We start from the raw sequence: 27925 nt of genomic DNA on the forward strand, positions 1-27925 counted from the left end.
ATATTTAAAAAACGTACTCAGTGAAAGGAACACGAAAATAGATCTAAGTATTATTTTAAGAAGATTTGTGCTAAATTATGCACACTAGTAAATAAATTGTCTCAGTAGAAAGGTAACAATATGTACTTACTATTCAAATAAAATGTTCGTATTTAGAGATAAACTTGTTAAGAAAAAGCGTGCGAAATAAATTCAAGACTGCTCGCGTCACCCCACGTCAACATTTAAGTTGCGCTCTCGTTACCTAGCAACGTATAACGGGAACGAAAGCTACTGCCATCTGCTGGAGGAAAAGTGAAATTACTGTGTTGTCCCATAGCCCCGCTACGATCCTTCAAGCCACGGCGCTTCGCCGTCGCAAATGCGATTTTGTGTGCTCGCTGAAACTCCACTTTTCTCCGCTAGAGGTGCTCAACTCTGACCAGTGCTGGGCGGACTTACCTGCATGCTTACGTGTAGTACATTTACGCTGGTAATGAGTGAATATTTAATTATTATGTTGTATTTGTTCGAAGTTATGTTTACTGCTGTTACAAAGTGATCACGTCGAACAAGTTAAAACAAGAACAGCCGTAAAATGTAAGCTATTTAGAAACAGTAGTTTAATTTTGAATGTAGCTGCGAAACGCTGCAAAGTGCATGTTCTTATCGTGAATGAATAGTACTGTTAACCTGGGATGTGTTCCCAAGAAACTTCGAATATTTATGTCCAACTTTGCCGCTGGAAGTTCGCTAGGCAATAATGGTCCGTGTTTTCATAGCATGCCGAAAGAAACATGAAATTCTTTGCCGCTCACATGTTGTTATTCCTGCGTATTCTTTTAAAAGTAAGAGAATTCTATCGCCTTTAGCCTGAATCACACGGAACTGGATTTACAGTAGGAATGCTCTAGTTGACGCTGGACTGGCTACCCATTTGCTAGTTTTCGCCTCACAGAACACGATACTTGTTAGAGTACAACACACATAAATTTGCCGTTGCGTAGATACCAATTTTCGTTTCGTCTCCCTCTCTCTTAGTATCACGTGTTCTACCCTGCTCGAAAACCTTCGCTATTGTTGCCATATTGTCATTCCATTTCTGGACACACTCGCGCAAACATCATTGAAAACAATTGAATAGCGCTCCAGCTCGCGGTTCACACCGTTCAGCAGGGACGGTAATGTGGCAATATAGCACGGCGTAGTGGTTGCTTCTTTTATGCAGTGCATGTTCATTGGCTAGCTAGTAACTAGTGTTGCCAACTGTAATAATGAAGCACTATTTCTGTCACGGAAGGGGAAAGGCAGGTAAAATGACGGTGAGTTTTTTTGGATTGGAAGCACCATATTTTTATTTTATACTAAGTATTTTACCGGTTTGACGTTGTGTGCGTGTATTGCTTGTGTGTATGTGAAAGCGTATGTTTGTTAATGAACGTTAAATTCCATAATGCCTCCAGTTCTGTCAAAGTTGAAATCAAAAACCTTGCATAGCCAAGCTCGGGAAATTCTAAGCAACGTGCACGAGTTCATGAAGGAGGAAGCCAGTGAAGGTGTTAGCATCCCAATTCAGCATTTTGGCAAGAGAGCAGCGGCTGCGACTGGAGTTCCTGAACGAACAATCAGGGCTATCATGAACGAAAGACAATCTCTTGAGATGTCAGAAGGCCCCTCCAGATCATTCCACACTCCCGGGAAAGAACGACAAAGACCAGCGACCAAATCGTCAGTGGACGCTTTCGATGAAAACGTTATCCGTAGGCGCATATACGACTACGCTCTGCGTGAAAAGTGCCGACATTGAAAAAATTGCATGTCAAATTACAGGCGGACATACATTTTGCGGGAAGTCAAGAGAGTTTGCGACGTTTGCTGCGAAAGATGGGATTTAGGTGGGAAGAGGAAGCTGTCATTTTTGCTGCTTAATGCGATGCATATTGTTTTCTGTGTTAAAATTGCCATGCTTTGATGGGTGACCAAGTTCATAGCAGGGCCGGCGGAAGGGGAGGGCGAACCGTGCCACCGGCCAGGGCGGCAAAATTTGAAGAGAAGAAAAAAATAAGCCTATTGAAAACTGTGGTCAAGCGAGATATTCTTTGGCGCTTAATAGTATTGAAATAGCATAAGAAGTCTCATTATTTATTTCATATTTTGATGTTTTACTTAGGAATATATTGATTTTCAATTTCCCGTTGCTGCGTAATGGCGGGGGGGGGTTCGAAATGGAGCGGCATCTACCGCCACCGCCCAGGGAGGCAAAATGACTAGCGCCAGCCCTGGTTCATAGCAAAAGAAAAAGCCGCGCAGCTTATCGTCTAGTGGCAGTATATGTACTTGTTATTGTTGTGGAAGCCGGCATCGTTTGTAAATGTAGAACAAAGGAAACCGACTTTCGCCGATCACAGAGAGGAAATAATAATACTGCTTGAGGAGGAGTGTTGTGGTCCAATTGTCGCGGTTTAACACGTTGGCATGTTGTTATCTGCCGTTGCAGTTCCGTACCAGTGTAGACGGGTTTTGGGAGTGAACAGTTAGAACGCCACCAGTGCATTAATGCAATGAAAAATAATATTTTTTTTATTTTGTTTGAAATCAAAATAAGGAATCGTATGAAGAAGTCTTCTTTGCAGCATTTTTGGTAATTTTACGTATGTGTTAGTTCATATTTTGCGAATTTTTAGTCCATATGTATGTAGCTACATACAAAGCCACTTGTTAGTACATATTAATCCTAGTCCTGGTATAATGCATGACGTTTAAAACTCAACGTTAGATAGACCTGAATTCTCTAATTTCCTTGTTGTACGTAACAGCTGTGCATCGGCGCACTGCAGCGATTTTTCTATCTGCTCCATTAGCAACACTGCTTCTTTAGTTCTGTCGCGCATCGCACGGCAGAAATATCTGTGCTGGACTCTACACCGTACTTGTCGATAGTCTTTTGTTCCCATAATGGCAGCTGCGTGAGATGTAAACAACGTATCACTTCACACTTTTAAAATACGATAACTATTCAACCGAGAGGAATATCGCTTCGCATTAAATGGTTTTAGGTAGAGAAGAATGGCGCTGATAAAATACATACTTTACAACGTTCACTCTACACGTATGGAAGAATATTTAAAAAAAAAAAAAAAAGGTAAAGTGTTCCCCTGTGCATAGCACCACGCCATGAAGGCGTATAGGGGGTGTGGGTGTAACGCCCCACACTTTCTTGATCCGGCCGTGAGTGGGGGTGATGTGATCAGCATCACGCCCCTGACCGACTTTACCCCCCAGGGTTTCCCCCAGGTACCCATGTTATTCGACGCTGGGTGGGCGCCGGGGCCGCTTCCACCGTTAGAAAAGTTCCCGGATTTGAACCGGCCCGGGGATCGAACCCGGGACCTTGAGCATGGTAGTCAGACGCGTTACCGACTGAGCCACCAGCTTTTTCAATTGTAAACACCGTGCACTCACCATAGACGGTGTAACTCGACGTGCCTTTCGTGCTGTATGTATTATACAATGTGATTGGAACAGCGAACCGAAATGATCCATGCTTTTGGTAAAATTGTAAAGTACTGTCTGTTATAAGATTTTTGGAAGCATTTACGTAGCATTTATGCTAGCAAAAATGTTAATGGAAATGCTTTCGTCTAAAGCCGACATAAAGGTGGACGAGCAATTTGAAGAATGCTGTAGGAGAATTACTGCTTTGTGCTTTTATTAAAAAAGGAAAAGTATGAACTAGAGATTGGCTCAAAAAAAAAATGGTAATCAATGCGTACCGAACAAGCTTTTTAACTCGGGTTTGCATTATTTATACATGAGATTCGCAGAATTCATTCACAAAAAGAAACGTCAAACATTTATTAATACACTTGTAATAATAAGGATTTTCATTTTCAGCTAATCATACGTCACGTACACATCTCATCGCTTTGCATAAATACCTAAATATTAATGAAGTGAACACGAATGCACTGCACATCATCTCTTTACTTTTTTTTTAATCGATAAACGGATATACTATAAACAGCACTCTGAAACCACAGACAAAAAGTGCTCTTTTGCAAACTCACAGTTTTCTTCACATGGCTAAACTTTGCTCTGATTTGCTGTTCCACAGAATCCACTCGAGGAAAGCTAGTAGCAATTAGAACATGTCCTATTCCTCAAAACCAGTCAAGCAGTCAGCCAGGCGGCCATGATTTCTACCTAGAAAGTCAGTTCAACGCGAACTAGGGCATTCCTACTAGAAATCCAGTTCCGTGTGATATGGGCTTTAGCGTGAATTTCGATTTCATTAATTAAGGAAGTAGAAACCACGGTGGTCTAGTAGTTAGGGCTTCAGACTACCCCGTGCGGGACCCGGTTCGATTCCCTGTTCAGTCATCTCGTGTAAAATTGTCCATTGGTGTTCCTGCATAAGAGGGTCAGGGTCTCACCCAGGTTTACATCAGTGGGTACCTAAGGGAAGACCTGGGTGAGAAAATTCAGCCGGAGCGTGGCGCTGATCGCATCAGTTCCACTATGTCTGAGATCGAGAATGTGTGAAACCCTAACTAACTGCATACCCTAAGTCAGCCATGTCAAACTCGCGGCCCCCCACCATCTCTTAATGTGGCCCACCTTGATCCTGCGTACAATTCATGCATGCAATATTATTTATACACTTGTAGTTATCCCGCATTTTCTTATCTCGAAAAACAAGCCCCGACTCAACTGAACTTCCCAAGATTCATCTATTTTTCCTGCCCAGATACATTTTTGCATTCAACTAAGGTGTAGGTGTGGTATCGACTAAGCAAGTTGATTGACAGTTTAGTTCTGAAGTGCAAGACAATCTTGCTGGTTGGGTGAGGGAACAGGGAAGCGTGCATATTTTAGGTTGCCAATGAGTCAGTTCCTCCATTGTGAAGGGTTTGCCTTCAGGGGCGATTCCTCCATGTAGGAAGTGTGGAACTTCCTACAGTTTATTTAGACTTGCTTCCAGTTATCTCCTTTTTGGGAGTTTAATAATAATGCGCATTATAAAATTATGAGCACAATGTACGTAAATGCATGTAAATGTAAAATTGATCAGTTAGCTACTCTCAAGAGTTGACTGCTGTCGTTCGCTCCAGCCGCAGCCCGAAGACGACCACACACGCTTTGCTGCCCCGCCTGAGGAACCTCGCTGGTATCACTACAAACAGATGGGTGAGGAGTGGAAGGGCCAAAGGGGAGGTTGCGTTTTTTAAAGACTCGGCGATGAAGCACCAAGAGTTTCCTCAATCAGTGAAGCTAACCCCAGCAAAATGGTAATAAACCTTGCACAGTTTGATCTTTGTTGGCATCCTTTGGCATAATGGTAAAATCTAGCATAATCTGCAAACGTGAGTCTGAGAGATGTAAATCTAATTCAAAGGAATATGTTTTCAGGACATAAAAATAAAATTATGTCCAAATCTTATTTCTACGTACTTCACCAGCGGACGTTTCAAATAAAAGGAAGTATGCCTACACAGCGACAAGCGTTTTACAACCATGCCACGATCCATCCTCTATCTTTTCTTTATCCTGCCAGATTTTGTTCGTGAGGAAATTTTATGGCAGGAAATCTGTATAAGATTGGGGTAAACAAACAATTTTCTCAAACTTTTCAAGTTCTATACTAAACCCATTTCGTTTGTTGAGCCACTGTACATAATTTTGTAGAAAATTAACAATATTACATAACTGTGGTGAATAATAAGTAACGCAAGTTCAAAACTCGAAAAGTAGATGCATAATTGAACTAAAAACTACTGTTATCCGAAAAAAATAATGAATAATAAATCTTAGCAAAATTTAGAAGCATGTAGCATAATTTCAGAGTTTAAGCAGCACTTTTTATTATCCTCAATTCACACAACGACAGGGAGAGGGGGTGGGCGGAGAGGCAAAAATCGAAATTCTTGCAAAATTTAAAATATCTTCAGTGCTATTTTGGTGGGTTTCTATAGGTTTACATTAAAATATTTCACACTTCAAGGGGGCCGTGGCCCCTTTCCATACCTTGTCCCGCAGCTAACATTCTAAATGCAATGGATAGTACAGTGGGATTCATGAGTATTACCGTGCAAATTGTCCATCACCATGTTCGTGCACTTTATTTGACCCAATAAGAGCTTCAAGAATTAAAATAAAACTCAAAACAAGCTGTTAACAACTTCTGCACCAGCATACGTAAAGATCCATCGCTTAGAAACACACAGGATGTAAGAGAAAAATTAATGAAAATAGACATGGACAATTTGCACGGTAATACTCATGGATCCCACTGTACAAGTGATACGCCGATACGCGTAAATATAATTGAACGCATTTTTCAAACCTTCCTCGGTTTACCGTAACTTCTTCCTACACCCCAAAAAAGCCAAGAGTCTCCACTACTTGATGAATTACGAAGAGGTTTCAAGACTTCATAGAGTGCGAATGGCAATTTTCTTGTTCACTGCTCTGCTCCTTTCTCTTTTAATGCTGCGAATGCAAGACCCGACCTCCAAATGTAACTTATGTGACTCGTATTGAAAGGGTTGTTTCTCTTTCTAGATCTTTCTCAAATCTCCCAGAGCAGTAATCTCGGATTAGAGATGTGCTGGAATTTTAGTGATTTTGGCATCACTTGCCTTGGTGAACAGCTGTTCTCCAATATAAAGATTAATAAAATAGCCCGTCTATAAAGAATGACTGACAAACATTTGTTGTCTGTGTTAAGAGTTTGTTGATCACAAAAACATAATGCGGACATTGAAAAGCTAGTTTCTAAAAAAAAGTGTGTCAAATCTCTGGAAAACAAAACTAGAATTATCCATCGAAGGCTTATTGCCAAAATGTTTTCACAATTGTAATCAATTTATAAATATAAAATTGTATCACAGACTGCGAACAAATATTTCAGTTTAATTTTATTTCAATAAAACCAGTAAGGATTGTAATTTAAATATTTTTATTACACACACTAACACACACACACACGTAATCATTCAGTTTTAAGCAGGGTGGTACTGGTACGTGAAGAGGGACGAGGGGGAATTCAGCCTTCTGTTTTTTGCATCCCCTGCGGTTGTTAATTTATGGCACTTAAGAGGCGAGTCTGTGTAGATATTTTACAACATATACCGATGCTGCAATAGTAATCACTGGAATCTCCCTGTCACGGGCGACCCCTTAGTTTTGAACTTCAAGGGGTTGGGGTTGGAGATGTGCGGCCCGGAGAGTTTTGACAATAACATTATGCGGACCTACTGACGAATTGAGTTTAGTTGCCCTATGGTATGGGTGCGAAATCACTGCAGATTGGTGGGGAGAACAGACAGACGCATATACACACTATCTATCTATCTATCTATCTATCTATCTATCTCTATATATATATAAGTTTAAAGCTAGTTGTAACAATAAGGATGAGATGTGGGATGGAATAAAAAGCTGCTTACAGAAGGCAGTGGATGAAACAATAGGCTACAGGGAAAGGAAAAGTGCAAAGAAACCATGGATTACTGAAAGTATGCTGGAAAAAATGGAGGAACGGAGAAAATGGAAGAATGTAAATACAGAAGAGGGAAGACATAATTACAAGATACTGAATAACCAGCTAAGAAGAGAAACTGACAGGGCAAAAGAACAATGGATGAAACAAAAATGTGAAGAAATTGAAGAACTGGAAAAAAGAGGAAGGTATGACTTGATGTATCGTGAAGTAAACTGCTTGGGCTTCCAAAAGAAGAAATGGAAAACAATGTGGATGATAGAAGACGAGGAAGGATGTGAAATCACAGACAAAAAAGGAATATCGAATGTGTGGGGAAAGTACGTTGAAGAGCTCTACCAGAAAGAGAATCGCCCAGACAGTCTGAATGTAGAAAATGAAGACGACGTGCCTGATGATGAGAAAGGATACTATATCCTGAATGAAGAATTTGAGCAAGCACTCAAAGAAATGAGGAATGGGAAAGCAACGGGCACTGATGAAATTCCTGTTGAACTTATCAAATGCCTGGGAGATGGCAAAAGAGAAATACTGCACTTATGCAATGAAATCTATGAGAAAGGGGATTGGCCACAAGATTTCACGGAGACTGTTTTGGTACCTCTGCAGAAGAAAAGCAATGCCAGAAAATGTTCTGAGTACAGGACAATCAGCTTGATATCTCACTCGGCAAAAATTCTTCTAAGAATTCTGAACAGACGCCTATACTCGAAGGTCAGTGGCGAGTTAGAGGAAGAACAGTTTGGTTTCAGGAAAGGAAGAGGTACAAGGGATGCAATTGGTTTACTGAGGACCATTGGGGAAAGATATTTAGAGAAAGGAAAGGAGGTGTTTGTAGTATTTGTAGACCTGGAGAAAGCCTTTGATAGAGTGAATTGGGTTAAACTTTTAGAAATTCTGAAGAAAATTGGCGTAGATTGGAAAGAGAGAAGACTTCTAAGCAACTTATACATGAATCAACGAGTTAAAGTGAGAACAGGAGACGAAATGACAGAAGGCTGTGAAATTGGAAGAGGAGTACGACAAGGATGCTGCCTATCGCCTACTTTGTTTAATATCTATTTAGAAGATATAGTGAAAACTTGTTTCCAGGGCACAGGAGGTGTCAAATTGGGAGGAAGAAGAATAAACTGCATAAGATTTGCTGATGACATGGCATTATTCGCTGAGGATGAAATAACCATAAATAGTATGTTAGAAGAGTTAAACAGCAGATGTGAGCAGTATGGAATGAAGATTAATGTAAAGAAGACAAAGGCAATGGTTATAGGACGGAAACCAAGGAATATTAATGTGAGAGCAAACAGTGAAAGAATCCAGCAAGTGGATAGCTTCAAGTACCTCGGATGCACTATAAGCAGTGACATGAGCTGCAACCAAGAAGTGAAAATGAGAATCGCAATAGCAAAAGAAGCTTTCAATAGAAGAAAAAATGTTTTTTGTGGACCCATGGACATAGGTCTAAGGAAGAGATTAGTGAAATGTTTTGTGTGGAGTGTAGCACTATATGGTGTAGAAACCTGGACGTTGAGAAGAAATGAAGAGAAACGACTCGAAGCTTTTGAAATGTGGACATGGCGAAAAATGGAGCGTGTAAAATGGACAGACAAGGTAAGAAACGAAGCCGTACTGAAAAGAGTTGGTGAAAAAAGATCTATACTGGAGACCATCAAGAAGAGGAAAAGAAACTGGTTAGGACACTGTCTAAGAAGAAACTGCCTGCTAAGAGATGCCTTGGAGGGAATGGTTGAAGGAAGAAAAGTCCGTGGAAGAAAGAGATATCAGCTTATGGATGATATTAAATTAACTGGGTCGTATGCTATTACGAAGCGTAAGGCAGAGAACAGGGAAAGCTGGAAATTGCAGTGAAAAACCTGCCAATTAGGCAGAAAACAATGAATGAATGAATGAATGAATATATATATATATATATCTGTGTCTGTGTGTATGTGTGTGTGTGTGTGTGTCAATGGCGTATGCTAAGTGTAAGCCCTGGGCTATCTCACTATGACACCTGGTCCTAGGCTATGGATGAAGGGAGAAGACTAGACTCATTCTTGACGTCTTCAAGGAAGCCACGTTGCCATCCCAACGGTAGTCAGGTTGCAAACTTATAAAAATTCAGGTTGCCAACTCCTAAGAATACAGATTGCCAACTTCAGAATCGCCATTATCTTTTTTTTTTTAAATCAGTTTCTAAGAGATTTCTCTTCAGTATCTTACTTTCTAGGCTTCAGGCTTCGCAGATAGCCTAGTTAGCCTGGAATATACGTTCCAGATGTGTGTGTGTGTGTGTTAAATTTGTCAATTATTAAATAATGTTATAAAACATACAACATATTATATCGACTGTACTTCATTTAAAATTCGATTGAAATCGCTTTTTAATCAAGGGGTACCCGGTGGGAGGCACATGGTGGTTCGGATCCCACTTTAAACTGTAGGTATAGTCCCGATTAGCCTTACTGTGCATAAAGTGGACTTAAAACACCAACTCAATCAATGAATCAATCAAATCAATCCGCAGCAGAATTCATTAAGGCCTAATATGCAAGAGTTTGATATTGCCCCTCCCCCCGCTCTCATATGATACATTTTGCACTTGGAAGTCTACAAATTGCTATTTCTAAGCAGCAATGGTTAATTGATAACGTGATTCAACTTGTGTCCAATGCTATATTGTTCCAGTCAAATTTCGATCATAAAAATCCCACCCTTCAAACGTGCGCCCACAAGCATCATCCATACCCCTAAATACATTCTTCTCTTCATCTAATTGAATAAATATGGTGCATTTAAGGTGCAATTTTCTTCAATTATATTTTAGAGAAATATGTATATATTAAATTTTATATTATTTTAAGCCCCCCCCCCCAAATATCGATGACGTAGTCTGTGCCATGAATCATTATCCCCGCCTGTGGGCCCCCATAAGGTTCGGGTCGAGATACTTGGTTCCTTCCTTTTTTCATCCTCTTTGAAGTCCACTTGCTTTTCACTGATTGCGCCCTCCCGCAAAAATTCCTGGCGTCGCCCATTTTCCACGGTGACGTGTAAACGCAATCGCACAATGTTGTTCTAGCGGTGTGCGTTAAGAGAGTCCCGTGGTTGGTCGGTTCCGGTACAGCGCCTTGTAGTTCCGGTTTCTTGTAAACTGTGTTTCTGTTGGAAAATGGCGACTGGACCAAAGTATGTCCAAGATATGCCCCCAGAAGGGGGCTATTCACGCATAAGCTTTAAAAGGATACCCGCCAGAACATTCTTTTCTGGTGAGTAGAGCTAACATTCATGATTGCACGTTAGTTTAAATATAGTAAGAAACAATTAATTTTTGTAAAAACATATATCTGATTTAGCTGATATGAACAAGCTGCGTCAAATTAAATGCGTACACTTGCTTTAAAATCTGCTTGAAACTGCTGTTTCATAGCCCTATTATTTGATTATTGTGATACGTTGTACGGCACGAATTCACGCCGTGAATATCAAACCGAATTGTATTGGTTCCGATAGTTTTATGATTTTTTCGAATTCTAGCAGAAAGACTAATTATCGCATAATTTTAGCAATCATTGTCACACGAAATTTGGAGCGAATTTACAATATAGAGATATTCTCCAATTTTGTTAATATATCGCATACTCACTAATTTAGGCATAACATCCACGAATCTGAAATTAAAATTTGGGGGTCACGTCTAGAAATCTGAAAGTACGGGGGTCCATGATCTCAACCAACAATGTAGAATTGCTCATTATTTATTGCAAGATCTATCGTTTCACAACGAAATATACATATTCCTGATATACTACAACCACAAATGTTAACTGTTTGCCTAACCCAACTCCAACTAACCTACCTAACCTTACCTTACTGTGATTGGTGTGTGGGGCTATTCACCAATGGTGCGTGACCTATGTGTGCATGGTTCTACAGCCCCAAATTTTAACTATGTTTGCCTTACCTAACCTAACCTTCCTGTGAATGGTGCGTGGGGCTATTCGCCGCTGGTGCATGACCTATGCTTGCATGGTTCTACAACCCAAAATTTTAACTGTTTGGTACTATTATCGTATGGGTGAAACACCTACGAATCATATATTTCGGACTTCTTTACATTGCTAACGTGTTCCGGAACATTTCTTAAGGCGAAATAATGCATTTCTAACTAAGATAATGTTTATTTTCTCTATTTACGAGTACTTACTGTTACTTGTTGTTTCGAATCTGTAACACATTATGGCCGTCATAGCATACAGGTTTAGGGGGCGTTCTGAGAGTGTTTTGTCGATTTATGCAGTGGTGCAACCTCGTTCACCGGAAAATATCTACTTTCGTGCCCCTATTTGAAATTATGCTAATACGTCGCATTTACGTGTAGAACTTGTAAAATAACCTTGCGATTTACCACGTTCATTGTCCATACACAGCAATTCGGAACCATCTTTCTTTCGCAATTCGTTAATGCTCTTCCTTTACGCACAACACTCTTGCAACCTTGAATATTGACGTCAGACGAGGAATGCCTACGTGGTTAGGTTAGGCCTGTTAGGTTAGGTTCCATTAGCATAAATACAAAGAAAAAATAATATTTTCGCTAAGAGACGCGTTACCTTTGTATTGCCTAACATGAAAAAGGTCTCTCCTGTGACGTCAGAACACAATGTTGCTAGAGTGTTGTGCGATAAGTGACACCTATTCGGGTCGGGACAATATTTCTTTCGAAATTTGTTCATGCTCTTCCTTTACGCACAACCATCTTGCAACCTTGAATATTGACGTCAGACGAGGAATGCCTACGTGGTTAGGTTAGGCCTGTTGGGTTAGGTTCCATTAGCATAGATACAAAGAAAAATTATTATTTTCGCTAAGAGACGCGTTAGCTTGTATTCCCTAACATGAAAGAGATCTTTTCTGTGACGTCAGAACACAATGTTGCTACAGTGTTGTGCAATAAGTGACACCCATTCGGGTCGGAACCATCTTTCTTTCGTAATTCGTTAATTCTCTTCCTTTACGCACCACCATCTTGCAACTTTGAATATTGACGTCAGACGAGGAATGCCTACGTGGTTAGGTTAGGCCTGTTAGGTTAGGTTCCATTAGCATAAATACAAAGAAAAATTGTAAAAACAGCTCTCTCCTGTGACGTCCGAACACAATGTTGCTACAATGTTGTGCGATAAGTGACACCCATTCGGGAAAATGGCTTGTTCCGAACTCGACAGGTGGTTCTAGTGAAAACACGGCGAGGCTGAAACACTGGCTACGGGGTTGCATCGTCTTAACACACGGAACATTGCACTCTCATGCAAAAAGCAAATGGCGGGAGCAGAAACAGCGTGTCGGACAGAGATTTTCGCAGAAAACAAAACGCATTCACATTAAAATGGATCAAATCTACATTCAGGAACTTCCAAAACGCTCAAGAAAATGATTTCCGTAAGTACTTTCTCCTGTAAATTTGAAGGAAATTTGAAGGAATCCGTTTTACCCATACGATAATGTTACCAACTGTTTGCCTAACCTAACCTTCCTGTGAATGGAAAGGAACTTTAAACATTAAAGCCTACGTTTTACTACAAAGGAATAAAAAAAGGCAAATGGGCGAAAATCTGCACTCTAGTTATGACTTTATAGAGTTATATTCGCCACAGTATATTTTATTTTCAACTTTTATCCCAATTTTATTGTGATGTTGGGGTACTCACAACATTATTGTGTTTCTCTAACATTGTCATATTTGTTTCCAGGATATCAACTAATAGCTGGCTTTATTGGAATGACTGTAGGATCAATGTATTTGTACGCCTTGACATACGAGAAAGTGAAAAAGGAAGAAATTGAAATGAGAAGTGCAAGAATAGTGTTAGACTCATTGCTACTTGCTGAACGAGATAGAGCGTAAGTTGTAGTGTTCATGGATTTTTTCATTTACTAGGTTTTGTCAAAAGTAGAGGAGCGATTTTACAATACCGGGAATTTCTCCATTTTGTTTAAAATTCGGCATACTCACTAATTTTGGCCCCCTAATCACGAATGTGCAGTCAAAATTTGGCGCTCACACGTGGAAATAGCAAAATAATCTAAATTAAGTTCTTATTTCCACACCCTCGATTTCCAAATTTCCCGCCGATTCCGGGCTCCGCCCCTGGGGTAATTGACCTACAGCGCCCCACCGCTATCGCGGCCCCGCCTATATCTATAGAGTCCCTGTTAAAGGCATGTTAGAAATTGGCCGGATTCACCTGCCCCCAAATAAGCGCCAAATTTATACGTGAGCGCCAAATTTTAAGTGCAGATTCGTGATTGCGAGACCCAAATTAGTAAGTATCCCAAATTTTAAACAAATTGGATAAATTCCCTGTATTGTTAAATTATACCAAAGTGGGCCTAGATACTTTTTCCTCGAACCATCTTCTTCATGGGTATATTGTATATGAAAGTGTTTATTTTGAACAATGCTGAATAAATTGTATTATCTTAGGTAATAATTACAGTTTATCACTCAAAACTAGGTCATTAGCTTGTATTACAGAATAACTCTTAAATTTAGTTTTAAATTGCCTTGAACTTGATTTTGCCAAAATAATGGGTGTTTATAGTGGAACCACAGGCAAAAAAGCCTACACAGACCTGCGACTCCTGTGCACCGTACCCCGCGAGGTGGGGAGGGGCAGGGTGAATCATGCTTGCTTATGGCCCGAGCTGAATTGATCGAGGGGAAGATGCGCAAACAATTTTAGCCGAAGGTTCTTTTGTTTGTGAGCACTCTATAGCTTTGTCTCTTGAATTATTATTGACATTAGGTTCTTACACATTCTTTGTGTGAAGTAATTTAATAGCAGTACAGAGGCATTTTACTTCAAATGTAAAAACAATGTATAAGGTAAAGATCCCTGTGCATATTGCACCGAGCCATGAAGGCATATTTAGGGGTCCACACATTATCAAACTCAGCCATTTTGGAGGTGATGTAATAATCAGCACCATGCTCTGATCCTCCCACTTAGCCATTTATGTGAGGCTGGGTGAACCCAAAAGTCACTTTATGCAAGGAAAAATTCAAACTTTAGATCACCCACCCCAGGAATCGAACCCAGGTCTCCCATTTTGTAGTCAGATGCCCTACCAACTAGACCACTGCAGATTCATATATTCTGGGTGGAAATTATTATTTTGTTATGAGTGGTTAATAATAATATATTTTTTCTAATTATTTGAGAGAGATGTAATAAATACAATAAAATATTGTCTGAAATAGACTTGTAGTTCATATTATCTCACCAAACTATAAACACTATGATTGGACACTCAGTTTACATTAGATGCAATGTAGCACCTTATTTGTCGGCTAAAGTTGTTAACTCTTTCTGAGAAAATAAATTAATGAAGCTCGAACCTGCCTCCGACTACTGTAGCAAAAAGAACATAAAAAAAACTGTTTCTAACAATTATAAGGTTCAAACTGTTAAATTTTTTAAAAAAAAGTATAGTTGTGATAAACCTTGTTGAATATGAACAATTTCTATGATTTGTGACCGTTTTTTTTTTAGTACTTGCTGTCTGATTAAAAATTATGAATACCAAAGTTTGGACTAACCTGTTAACCTGTAGACCTATGCAAAAATGAGTTGCATCATTCTGCGTTATGCTATGGTAACAATTTTTTTTTTCTTATTTCATATTGCCTTCCGAGAACAAAATAGTGCCTTTTTTGATGTTTTCCAAACGACCGCTCTCTTTGAATAAAAAAAAACTTGTGGTCCAACCGTGGTGAAATTTAAATGCAGTGCAGGTAGAAAGCCATTAAACACAATTCTTCATTTTCAGATTTTTTAAATTGGTCAAAACGAGGCTCTCATCAATTTTGTGAAACAACTTTTTCTTACTGTTCGGTACTCAAATACGATCTTGGTCTTGTTTTGCAGCTCTTTTTAAAACCCATTATCAGTGTCAATTCACATTGCGAAACTGATTTCATGCAGATTGTTACTCAACAGAGTAAAGACTTGTGTTGAGCATGGCAACTCTGCTTGCAGTTTCCACGGTTTAACAAACATCGTGGTAGTGACACAATATGCGATGTTGCCACGTTGAACACACATCTTTATTCTGTTAAATAAAATTCTATAAAATCGGTTTTAAAGTGTGAATTGACAATGATAATGTGTTTTAAAAACCATTCCAAAGAGCTTCAAAACAAGACCAAGATCATATTTGTGGGACTACACAATACTAAGAAAGTTGTTTCACAAAATTGATACTTTTTTTTTGGCTGATTTTAAAAATCTGAAAATTAAGAATTATGTTTCAAACCTTTTTATCTGCACTGTATTTAAATTTCACTGTGATCGGACCACAAGTTTCTTATTTATAGAAGTTCAAAGAGAGTGGTCGTTTGGAAAACACCTAAAAATGTACACTTTTTTTTTGTTCGAAAAACCATAGCTCAACGAAGAATTGAATAAGCTAAATTTTGACATAACTTGTCATTATTGACAATATAGTGTAGCAACAATGCCACGTGGTTTCTGCTAGAAAGGTCAATGTTCGGTGAGTGTGGAAACAATGACAGCTTATTCCAAAAACAGTTTAGTTGCTTCATGAATTTCTTTTCACTCGTTTATCTAGTTGGTTGTACTGAGTCATCATCTACTTCCTTGGTTAGGTGTCTGCTTATATTGGATCTAATTATTGCATTAAAATTTCAGCACAATTTATTATTTTATTTAGGTTTGTATTTTAGAGGTAGTGCAACATCCGTAAGTTTCAAGGCAATATTGTTTACGTGCCATCCATTTCGACAAGAAGTAATTTTTTGTAGACTGAACATTTTTAACAGCATAATCTTTCCAAAAGCATGTTATTAGTCTATAGTTTTTAACAAGATATTGATGTGCACCCAGCCTTGAGTTTTTCATTGTCATGGTTAGGGTGGTGAAAGTGGCGCTGTTCCACAACTTATAAAATTCACCGCTTCTGCAGTAAGTAAGCGTGTTGAACTTAGCTGCTTCAATTGCCAGACCCTCTGGCCTAGTGGTTAGCACATTGTGCTGCAACGCCTAGGGTCCCAGGTTTGAATCCCGTTCGGGCTTGGTTGTTTGTGAATGTCCATTCATCACTCATCCCCATCTTCGCAAATTAGCCAAGAGGCACCAAACGCGAAGTAAAATAAACTAAATCAATCAATCAAAGCTGCTTCAATTGAGACTCCATTATCTATTTGTGTGTATTGTGATATTATTTTCATCAAGTTGCCATCATTTTTGGCCACCAATAATGTTCAGTGCAGTAAACCACAATATAATGTACACAGTCAATCCAAAAGTACTGAAAGGACAAATTTCCTTTTGTACTGCTGCTGTGATTTTGCGTTTATGATGAAACGTGACCATTTTAAAACAGTAAATCAGTCTGGTCATCTACCTTCCACCCATTGTATTGTTGCAAGAAGATGAGGACAAGTTTTTGCAGGTCTCTTTAGTCACTTCTTGGCTGATGTCTTTCTAGTAGATTCTCTTCCTTGGATCTTGAATTCTTCGTCGTTCGTCAAACGGTGATGTTCAGAGAGTATCAATTGAGTTCTGGTTCATAGGTTTGAATCCCAGTAGCAGCAGATTATTTTTCAGAACACTACAGATATTTGAGGGAAATGTCGTTGATTTCTTTCAAGAGATGGCAAGGTTATTCCAGCGGAACCATATACCACGTGAAAGTCATAGAAACCAGTAATCACATTCCTTGTGTGATCAAATTGTTTCTGTTTGATTCTGAAAACAAGTTTAGATAGCTCACGGAAAAATGAACCGTAAGTTTATTAGAGTGGAACTATCTCTCTCCACGTAACTGACAGATACCATTTTAGAGATGCAGTGAAGAGCACAAATGATACTTTTGATCCATATAGATGAAAGTTTATATTGCTTTCTGAAGAAAATAAATAGCTACTTAGAGTGAATAATAAGAGTATTTTATTCAAAATTTGTTTCAAATTATTTAAACAACTTTTCACTTGTAGCAAGACTTTGAAGAAGTGAGTGGAAAGTTCGTGCGTTAAATCCATCAACCACAGCATGCTTTTTCTAATAAATCTCGTGTGTGTATCAAATATCTTGAAACTTTATCACCAGAAAAAATAGAAGCTGAGCAGATGAAAGCATAATTGGAATTCTTAAATAGACTTATTTATTACAAACAAATTCTGAAACAAAATTGTTTCACTTATTCATTTACAAATACTATAATTAGAAAAAAAAAAGAAAGGTGGTTTGGATTTGAAACCACGTTGTCTAATTCCTTGAAAAAATACCTCAGACACTGGAATTTTACAAACTGCTCTAAAAGTTCACTGGAAGCAAACGTCTAGAAACATGTTGATGATACGCAAATGACCACTTTCCCATGTTACAATTACATTTTCTCTGCACATTATGATAAATCAGGGTGGCTACTCAATGGGAATTTCTTGAATTATTGGCTTCAGGAATTCTGCATGATTTTTTCTCCGTACACGTGAAAAATTGCAACTTTTATTAAAACAAATTCCATCGAATTTATACATATTTATAAATGCCCTGAGGCAAGTTTTTCACAGTTTAGATTTTATTTTTATTGAGGAAGGAAAAGAAATCTGCGTAGAAAATAAAACCGAAATCAATCCGTTAACTTTGTTAGTGTCCTTTGCAGAACAATCTATTAGACAGACTGAAGAATATTGCAAGGAAAGATATCTTGAAGATTATTAGGTAAATTACAGATTCAAATCCTTATACAATTAACAATTTTTAGTAGCTTAGTATATCCCATAACATTTGTGACTTGTGTTTGTAGAAGTATTTCAAACTTCAATATGTGAAATGGCAAATCTATACTTCACATCTTAAATAAAATATATATAAACTGTTTAATTGAAATAGAATTTTTAGATAGGATTGGAATCACACAATCTTTTATATTATTAATATATTTCGGATGGGAGGGAAGGGGGGGGGGGGGCTGGCAAAGAGGTGTTAATATTAAAGGTTGAAATATAGGAAACATCTGCTTGTACCAGGGCAGATAAAAATCATTTGTGTTGATTTTTTTATTGAAATCTGATTTTTTTAAAAAAAAAATAATAAAAGAAACATGCTTAAAATTGCTTGCATGGTTTTTGGCACCATTCATAATTTGATTTGTGCGAATTACTCACAGTTTGACAAATATTTTTTTAAAAAAATATTTCTATTATAAAACAATAAAAATATCAGATAAAAAGTCACTTAACAATAATGTCAGTTCGTTGATTCCACACAGGAGCAATAGCTGGCGACTATATGCACGGCAGAGGGTTTTTGATTTTGTAACTTTTATCCGTTTTAACCTGGTTTTGTGGATTTTTAATGAACAATGACAAGGGGCAGGTATATATTTTTAAAAGGGAACAAGTTTTATCAAATTGTCTATCTCCATTCCAACCCGCATAACCTTTTCCTTGAATGATAAACTTGACGTGGCATGGTAGTGACTCATGCCTAAAAGTGCCTGAAGAAGGAGGCAGTTGTTCCTCTGAAAAGTAGCATTATCAAAGATGGAGACTCACATTATCGTAAGTGACTTTTTATCTGATATTTTTATTATTTTATAATAGAAATATTTCTTAAATATATTTGGCACCATGCACATAGAGATATATTTTTATAGAAAGGTTTTTTCTAGTAAATGTCCCTGTAAAATATTTGAACAGTTTGATTAAAGCAAATAAAAATTTTCTGTTTCTGATACTGTAACTACCATGGAAATGTTTGTTGAGTTTGTTAATGAAACTAATAATAATTTCAGTAACTTTTCTTCCAGTGAAACTAAAACATTCTGGATGTACTCTATCTATAATTGTAACTTAAAAATATTAATTTAAATATTTTTATAGTCTTTGTACCCGAATTTTGGAGATTATTTTTAACGATAGTTCAAAAAATGTCAGATGCCATGTTTATTTAGTTTAATGATATTAACACTATTTATGGTTTAACATGATCAGTATTTTGTATATTTTTCTACACAAAATGTTTGCTATTTTTGCCCATAAAATTATTGAATTTTAAATCGAGAGAAATTCTGTGTTTACATTTCCTTTCATATGAGCTTCACACCATCAGTACATATAATTTATTTCCATTATTTTCCTATCTTAGAACCTAACAATCACCATTAAATGATTACGAGAGTAATGTACTTTCACCAAAAGTGTTATGAGTGATTTAAATCAACCCTGTAAATATTAATTTTTGCACATTGCACAATACTTTATTTTTTGTTAGACATATTTTGCCTAAACTATTTGTAATTATGCCTCTCAGTGTTCAGACCGGACAGTGATTTTCTCCAGGTGGAGCACTACCGAGTGCAGTGATTCAAACCTCTGCTTCTAATTTAATGTGCAAAACTGCAAATATTCTCAGATAATGTCCCTGGTATTTACATGTTTCTTTTGTCCCCTTTTATTGATATGCTGGAATATAGTTTCTGACTTCATGTTCTAAGCAAGAATGTAAATTTTTCACCACTGTGTTTTCCATGTAGTAAAGACACCTGAATACATGATGAAGTTTGTGCGAATTACTCACAAGTTTAATATATATATATACAGTGCGTCCATTTCGATCTGTAGCCGAGAGATCGGGAGAAATGTGGCGGGCGGCGCTGACGGAGATGCCGACATTTGAGGCCTGTAATGCCCGCATATTTTTGTGGACATCTTGCAAAACGAGCACTAACGTGTGTTATAACACGCTAAAGTTCTTCTGTAATTCTTCCAAGTTCCACCCTAATATACACAAATAAATACGCTTTAGAAATTATATTAAGAGCCACAGATAATACTCTGTAAAACATTTTAATCATAGTTTTGACCAGTAACGTCCTGCTTAAGTTTATATCCTTGAAAGAGTTTTGTGTCGATGGGGATCGTTTGGAGGTTTCGAATGTGCAACACTGTATCAAGATTATGCTGCAGACGAACCGTTAAAAGCTAATGGTGTTCGTGAGCTTCCTTGCAATCCGAAATCTCCTAGCTCAAGTTTTTTGTTTCTTCGCGACTACAGAGCTGTGAATATAGTGGCAGGCAGATGTAAACCAAGAGCGTGTTAATTTCGTACTGTGCGTAAGAGTATTATTCTTGGTTACTTGCCGTTACTTGTTTGTGTTATTGCAGTGTGTATGTGTGTTGTGTCAGTCAGACGATTGGAATGCCAGCCGCAAGGTTCAGGTTAGAACAAAGAATTTTTATGTATGACACTTACGTGAAAACAGACTCGTGTCGAGACGTGTGTAGGCAATTTGTGCAGAAATTCCCAGGCGTTTCACCTCCACATAGAGATACGGTTAGACGTCTTGTCCTTAAATTACGAGAAACTGGATCGTTAAATTTTAAAACACCTAAGCAAAAACGACGGATTCTAACCGAAGCAAAACTCGATGAAATTGGTGCAGCGTTAGAATGTTCTCCAAACAAACCTCTACGCCGTGTTTCACAGGAGATGGGCGTGTCAAAATCATCAGCACATACAGCCACTAAGCTACTAAAATTAAAACCGTACAGAGTTTCTATAGTGCAAGAATTACGGCCCCCTGACAACGTAATTAGAGTAAATTTCTGTAATTGGGTTTTGCAGAATATTGTAGATGGTATTGTTGATCCACAGTTAATAATTTTTTTGGATGAGGCATGGTTTCACTTGCGTGGTCATGTTTGTTCACAGAACAATAGATACTGGAGCACTGAAAATCCCCGAATAATACACGAAGTTCCGTTACACGATGCAAAAATTGGTGTGTGGTGTGCTGTAAGTGCCAAAAGAATAATAGGGCCTATATTTTTTGAAGACACAATAAATTCAGAGAGGTACCGCACACAAATACTCGCGCCGTTTTTTCAGTTGTTATCAGATAATGAGAGACAATATGAGTATTTTCAACAAGATTCGGCCACAGCCCATACCGCCGCTGATTCTTTGGACGCTATAAGGGAGGTGTTTGATGACAGAATAATTTCAAGAGTTTTATGGCCTTCACGTTCGCCAGATCTTACCGTATGTGACTATTATTTGTGGGGAACCTTGAAAAATAGAGTCTACCGAAATAACCCTCATAGCATCGACGAACTAAAAGACAATATAAGGGCAGAACTAGGAAGAATTACGGAAGAAGAACTTTTGCGTGTGAATCAAAATTTCATCAAACGATGCCAGGAATGTGTGAATGTAGGTGGACATCACTTTGAACAACTCTTATAACACAGGTTAGTGCTAGTTTTGCAATATTTATATAAATGTCTGCATATGTCCATAAAAATATGCGGGCATTACAGGCCGCAAATGTCGGCACCTCCGTCAGCGCCAGCCGCCACGTTTCTCCCAATCTCTCGGCTGCAGATCGAAATGGACGTACGGTATATATATATATATATATATACATATATATATATATATATATATATATATATATATATATATATATATATATATATATATATATATATATATATATAAAGACACCTGCAGGAAAATCGGCTACTCTTTGCTGGGGCTCAAGAGCTATTTTGCCAATTTAATGAATTCTGCACTTATAAATATTTCAGTAAGGTCAGATAACCTTTAGAGAAGTGTATGCGTATGTAGTCCTCATTCCCATAGTCTGTTGTTTTCCTTCTGCCGTTTATAAGATATCCTGAAGGAGACTGTGTGATGATGTATTGACAAAAATATTTTTTAAAAAAAAAGGAAAATTAAAATAAAAAATGCAGTGCTCAACGTGTAAATATTATTTATTTTCTTCCAAACTTTGAACACGAGTTTTGTTAGTGAAGGAATAATTTTAAAGGATAACTCAAAAAATGACTTAATTTTGAGGACCACCCTAATGTGCATGTACTGATTTCATGTTCTTATGCGACAGGTACTTGAAGCAGCTGCGCAAAAACTATGAAGAGGAAGAGAAGCTGATGGCTAACGTGGAGGGGTGGGAGGTGGGCACCCTGTATGGAGAGAGGCTGTACAAGACCATCCCTGAAGATACTCTCATTGACCCCGACATCATTTCATACTACGCACATGCCCCTTACAAAAGTGCAGCCCTGAGGATGTACCACGCCCTGTGGACATAGGATGTGGATTGTTCTCTTGTAGACTGTTACTTAGTGAACTGTTCCAGGAAATTTGGCATCCTTTTGTCATCTCTTCAAGTGAACTTTAGTCATTAAAGTGTTTCTAATGTGTTAATATTTTGGATTTCCAAAAGTTTGAAATAAAATTATTTCAGTGTTAGCATGGTGAGTTCATTAATAGATTTGATATTGTAACCTAACTTATTCAAATTGTTATTCAGCCAAGAACAAATTTCCACTTCAAAAAATGTTTTTTAAAATTTTTTTTATTGCAAACGTACTGGTTATGAAAACAAGAATTAGCAATGTAATTTAGTTTGCAAGTGTACTCTATGCCCAGGGTTGGACCTACATTTTGGAGTGGGGTCTGAATTACTATGGAATGTGCCTCTTTGGGGAGAAATCACACTGAATCAACAACAGACACGTCATTGGAATGAACCAATCAGCAGCAACGTTTCACACTGTAGCAGTATGGCAGGGTATTCAAGCCTGCGTTCGATTGGTAAAATCCTCAAGTGGTACATGTCACCTGTTGCTTAGGTGTGAATTCTCCCGTACCAGTCTAACATATAACCCTTCTGATTATAAGCTGACATTATGCAATTTGTGGCTTGTTAAATTATTAATATGGAGATCATAAGCACCTAAGGGCACACCTGCGCCATCTCTTGTCGAAAAGGTGAACTATTTTGTTTACCAAATGTAGTTCTTTTTCTTTTTCAATGTGAGGTTGGTAATAAATTCGATAAACATCCTCTTAAGTGTGTATGATCTCCGGACAACAAATTCACGATGAAATTCAGAGAAATAGTATGATTCTCCAAGACATTAGTGCCATCTCTTGACAAAAATTGTGTGTATGAAATTTCATATCAGATTACAAGCACTAGCATAATCTATTGACGAGAAGGTGAACTAATGTGTTTACCAGTAGTAATCTTGTTAGTTTTCAACGTGAGGTTGGTAATAACAAATTTGATAAACTACTTCACATTTTCGTCAAAAGACTGCACCCGTGTTGGGAGAATATCTCAAGTGTGTATGATCTCCTGATACAAATTCATGATGAAATTCAGCACATTCGTAGGATATAGCTTGTTTTCCAACTTGAATTTGGTATTAGATCATAAGAACCTAAGAGGTATTCTCCCAGCACACTAGCACCATGCCATCTCTTGATATAAAGGTGAACTATTATGTTTATAAAATTTCATATCAGATTACAAGCATTAGCACCATCTATTGACAAAAGGTGAACTATCATGTCTATCGAATTTCAGATCTGATTATATGCATTAGGCATCCGATCACAAGCATTAGCACCATCTATTGACAAAAGGTGAACTATCATGTCTATCGAATTTCAGATCTGATTATAAGCATTAGGCATCCGAGCACAAGCATTAGCACCATCGATTGACGAAAAGGTGAACTATCACGTCTATCAAATTCCATACCAGATTATAAGCATTAGCACCATCCATTGACGAAAGGGTGAACCACTATGTTTACCAAATGTAGTAATATTGTTCGTTTTCAACGTGAGGTTGGTAACAAATTCGATAAACATAATAGTTCACCTTTTGTGAAAAGACTGCACTAGTGTACTGGGAGAATACCTCTTTTAAGTGTGTATGATGTGACAACATCTCTTGATGAAAAGATGAACTATTATGTTAATCACATTTCAGATCAGATCACAAGCATTAGGCCCCATCTCTTTAAAAAATACATTTTAAAAAAATGAAGTATTATATTTACACAATTTGTCAAGAAATCTAGTTAGGTCAAGACTTTTTATTTTTTACATTGGTATATACGTGTACTAGGATTTGTTAAAATTGTATTGATTGTGGTTAAGATTTATTCTCTTTGTTTCTTAAGAATTACATTCTTGTATGTGTGAAGTTTTGTAAAAACATTAACCCTTAGTCCGCCCCCGTAACACATATGTTACAAAAAAAGTATGTCCCTTGTAGCCGCTGTAACACACATGTTACAAACAGCTTTAGATACAATTATCGAGGGTTTGCCACACTTATATTTATATATTGAGGTTGAAACACTGACAGTTCGTTCGGGGAACATGTTTTGCAATCGTGTTTACGAAAATTCCAACTCTCCCCCCCCTCCTTTCTCGGAAGGGCTTGGGCTCACATGTTGGCTCTCGTCAGTTGACAGACACAATAAATGCTTGGTATTTACGATGCTGTTTTCCTCCAAGCTTTCAACGCTGTGATTTAGTATTGATAAGGCACACATTCTTCTTTGTGTTTAGACCTGGTAATCCAGCTGAAGTAGTGGCAGAGGGGGGGGGGGGGGGGCAAGGAGAGAGGGGATTGGATGAGGTTTGGCCTCTATGTTAGAAATGCAATGATGCTTGACGATAGCCTAGCCAGAGGTGCCAGAAGCGTGAGTCTATCCAGAAGTAGAGACAAAACAAACGATTGCAAATGCTCCCTTCCCTCCTCTGTTAGGAAAGGCCTCACCATAAACAGTTCGTATCATATAACAGCTCATCGATTTCCCTAAGGCACTATCGTTTCCTTCCGGGCATATTTCCACAAAGAGCCGAATCAACAGGGAAGAAATAGATTCACAGTAGCTACACAAGATGCAAGTGCGAAGGAAAAAAAGGGAAAATTCGGGTTTTCTCCGCAAAGTAGCTGGAGAAGAGGGGGCAAACTCCACATTTTTATGATTTTTTCATTGAAATTCGGGGGATGTAGCCCCCGCCCGTAAGCCCCCTATGGTTGGGGCATCCAAATTTTACTTGGTTACATGCACTGATGTTCTACCTGCAAAACAAAAGTTATCCGAAGTAGATTAGTCCCATAGTGTCAGAGTTATAACAATTTTATGAATAATATGCAAATTCACTGTTTTGAGGAAAAAAACAGAGTTTTACGTTTTGCCTTATTATTCAAATTGTATTGCACCCACAAACATGAATCAAGTTTCATTCTGTTGCGGAAGGTCCATTCTTTGAAAAAAAAAGCAAAAGTTCTGGTTTTCTCCCCAAAGTAGTTGGAGAAGAGGGGGCAAACTCCTCATTTTTATGTTTTTTCATTGAAATTTGGGGGATGCAGCCCCTGCCCGTAACCCCCCCGTGGTTGGGGCATCCAAATTTTACATGGTTGCATGCTCCGATGTATTACCTGCAAAACAAAAGTTATCCAAAGTAGATTGGTCCCATATTGCCAGAGTTATTACGATTTTTCTCCATTATGTATACGAATTCAAATTTCGTGCTCAAAGCCTCGGCGACACTGGGCTTACTTTCGTCAGACCGCGCGGCGTAAATAATGTAGCCACTTCCGTTCCAGGATGAAGCCAGAAGCATTAATTTTTACTTGTATTAATAATTAATTATAATTAAAGCCAGTCTAAATCTCCTGTTAAAGTACAGCTTCAGCTTTCCCTTGTGGTAGGGTTTTTTCATTGAATAAAAATATTTTCTTAATTTTGCAACTATACCTAAGTAGGGGGATTAAATAAATGCTAAGAAAAAGGGGTGGGGAAAGGTCATGAAAAAGTCAAGAATTTGGGATTTCTTATTTTGTTAGACACCCTGCTATAACACTTAATTTTTTTTGTTTGTATTTCCAGCAGATATTTGTTCCTTTGTTATTTCTGTTTCAGGAAAGCAATATATCACACTGCATAAGCCTGCATTCGATTGGTTGGTCTCGAGTGTCATATGTCCCTTGTTGCTTTGATGGGAAATCTTCATAAAGCTCCTCGCAGGTTTTTAGCAAATGTTTTTAGCTTTTTCAGAAGAGCGGGCACTTTTTACACTATTTATGAGGAAGTTTTTAAACTATTCTTACCTTTTTAATCTGCTGTGTTGTACTGTGCAGGCCCCTTTACAATTTGCATTTTTAACCTTTCTCAAGGGGCTCTTCTCACAATTTTTGTTTAATTTTTTAAATTTTAAGGTAAGGGTTTAGATAAGGGGATCTTTCAAGGTACTTAGAATGGTGCAGAGTGGCCATACGTATCGAAGTAACCAAAAATTTCAAATCAATCAAATCCTACAACTATTCCTAGCTGATAACACGAGAATACTTGTTTGAATTACGTTGCCAGGAAAGCTACAATTAAATCCTTAGAGGTTACTTAGTTTTCTTGTGTTAACAGTTAATCTTTAAACTTTTCATTTTGTCATTGATGTCGTCAGCATTTTAACGACAATAGATCCCTTTGTGGTAACAGGGAAACAACCAGTTCCACACAGGTAAAGCAGCAGAAGCGTAAAAATCACGTGAAACCAGGTTGGCTCACTACTTCATTTGGCAGAGCAACACAGGTGGGTGAACTAGTCAAAGGGTCCAAATTACTGATTTAACTGATCATTAAAGAATCATCATAATAATAATTTATTACAGCCTATTGATAAATTAGCATTTTAAAAGTGAAACATGGATTCTATTAACAAAAAAATATTATTTGCTTGTTAATGAAGGTGACTTGGTAATGAAGTGGTGAATAATATGAACCAGATATGGCTTTTGCAATGCCATGCGTGGAGTCTGTCCACGTGATTGAAAGATTCAAGTTACCGAAAAGAATTACATTCCCCATAGAGGATGCTGAGAGCACAGAATCGTAACAAGCCTCCATTACTGCTGCAGGGAAAGCTTTCTGTGGCCTGTAAAAACACCCAATGAATAATTTGATTTTTTTTTACCTAGACCCATAGAATTTCACAATCACAATCCAGATCACTTTGAAGCACACACTTCCATTTGTTATTCACACAAAGCATCACTCTTCTGCACCTTGATCCTCTGTCCTTCGTGTATATGATGAATTGTTATGATTGAGTTGGTGTTTTAAGTCCACTTTATGCACAGGAAGGCTAATAAGAACTGGACCTACCGTTTAAAGTGGATTCCAACCGAACCACTATGTGCCTCGACTGTGTATTGAACCTAGGACCCCTTGATTACAAGGCAACAACGCTACCACTGCACCATCGGGGAGGCCCTATGAATTGTTTTCAAGATGACAGTTCTAAATAATGCCTTGCTCCATAGAATCTTCCATCTCCAGTCAATGAGTTTCTATTTAATGCTCTGCACATTTTGATAGTAAGCACAGAATTTGTTTTCCATTGGCCTGGGTTAAGCTTAACATTCCCACACAAGAGCACAAGGAAAATGAAATCCAATAGCCGGTGAAGCGAGGGCTTACCTTGGCTGCTGTCTGTTCCACGTGTCTTCCTCGGTGAAGCAGAGCATTGGGAGGATGCCTGCCACTGGAACCACATATCATCTTTCTCAGCATTTCCACTC

General features: G+C 38.1%; 2 protein-coding genes across 4 annotated transcripts in view; one reads left to right on the top strand and one right to left on the bottom strand.

Moving 5' to 3' along the window:
- LOC145985753 (uncharacterized) overlaps positions 1 to 11766 on the bottom strand; it is an 83951-nt gene extending 72185 nt beyond the window's left edge. Inside the window, exon 1 of one of the 2 annotated variants that reach the window (XM_083119821.1) lies at positions 11688 to 11766. In XM_083119821.1, the coding sequence (XP_082975947.1) occupies positions 11688 to 11730 (43 nt within the window). In that variant the 5' untranslated portion in view covers positions 11731 to 11766. Of the gene's footprint in view, positions 1 to 130; positions 217 to 11687 lie in introns of those variants that run through there. The other variant, XM_083119822.1, reaches the window with a different exon arrangement.
- Positions 10610 to 22785, top strand: ND-B16.6 (NADH dehydrogenase (ubiquinone) B16.6 subunit). 2 transcript variants are annotated; one of them, XM_083119824.1, is made up of 3 exons: positions 10610 to 10749; positions 13234 to 13384; positions 22418 to 22785. In XM_083119824.1, exons 1-3 carry the CDS (start codon positions 10653 to 10655, stop codon positions 22623 to 22625), a joined length of 456 nt encoding a protein of 151 aa, XP_082975950.1. In that variant the 5' UTR covers positions 10610 to 10652; the 3' UTR covers positions 22626 to 22785. The 2 variants fall into 2 exon arrangements, with proteins under 2 accessions (XP_082975950.1, XP_082975949.1); XM_083119823.1 differs by lacking the exon at positions 10610 to 10749 and adding an exon at positions 12755 to 12922.
- The last annotated feature ends 5140 nt before the right edge of the window (positions 22786 to 27925 follow it).

Source organism: Lepisma saccharinum, chromosome 3, assembly GCF_977018435.1.
Source record: "Lepisma saccharinum chromosome 3, izLepSacc3.1, whole genome shotgun sequence".
Classification (NCBI taxonomy): Eukaryota; Metazoa; Arthropoda; class Insecta; order Zygentoma; family Lepismatidae; genus Lepisma; species Lepisma saccharinum.

Excerpts from the sequence above, each read along its gene's own strand:
- ND-B16.6 (XM_083119823.1), top strand. The coding sequence starts at position 12,790 with ATGCAAAAAGCAAATGGCGGGAGCAGAAACAGCGTGTCGGACAGAGAT. Across the intron at positions 12,923-13,233 it reads CGCTCAAGAAAATGATTTCC|GATATCAACTAATAGCTGGC; the intron begins GTAAGTACTTTC and ends ATTTGTTTCCAG. Across the intron at positions 13,385-22,417 it reads CTTGCTGAACGAGATAGAGC|GTACTTGAAGCAGCTGCGCA; the intron begins GTAAGTTGTAGT and ends CTTATGCGACAG.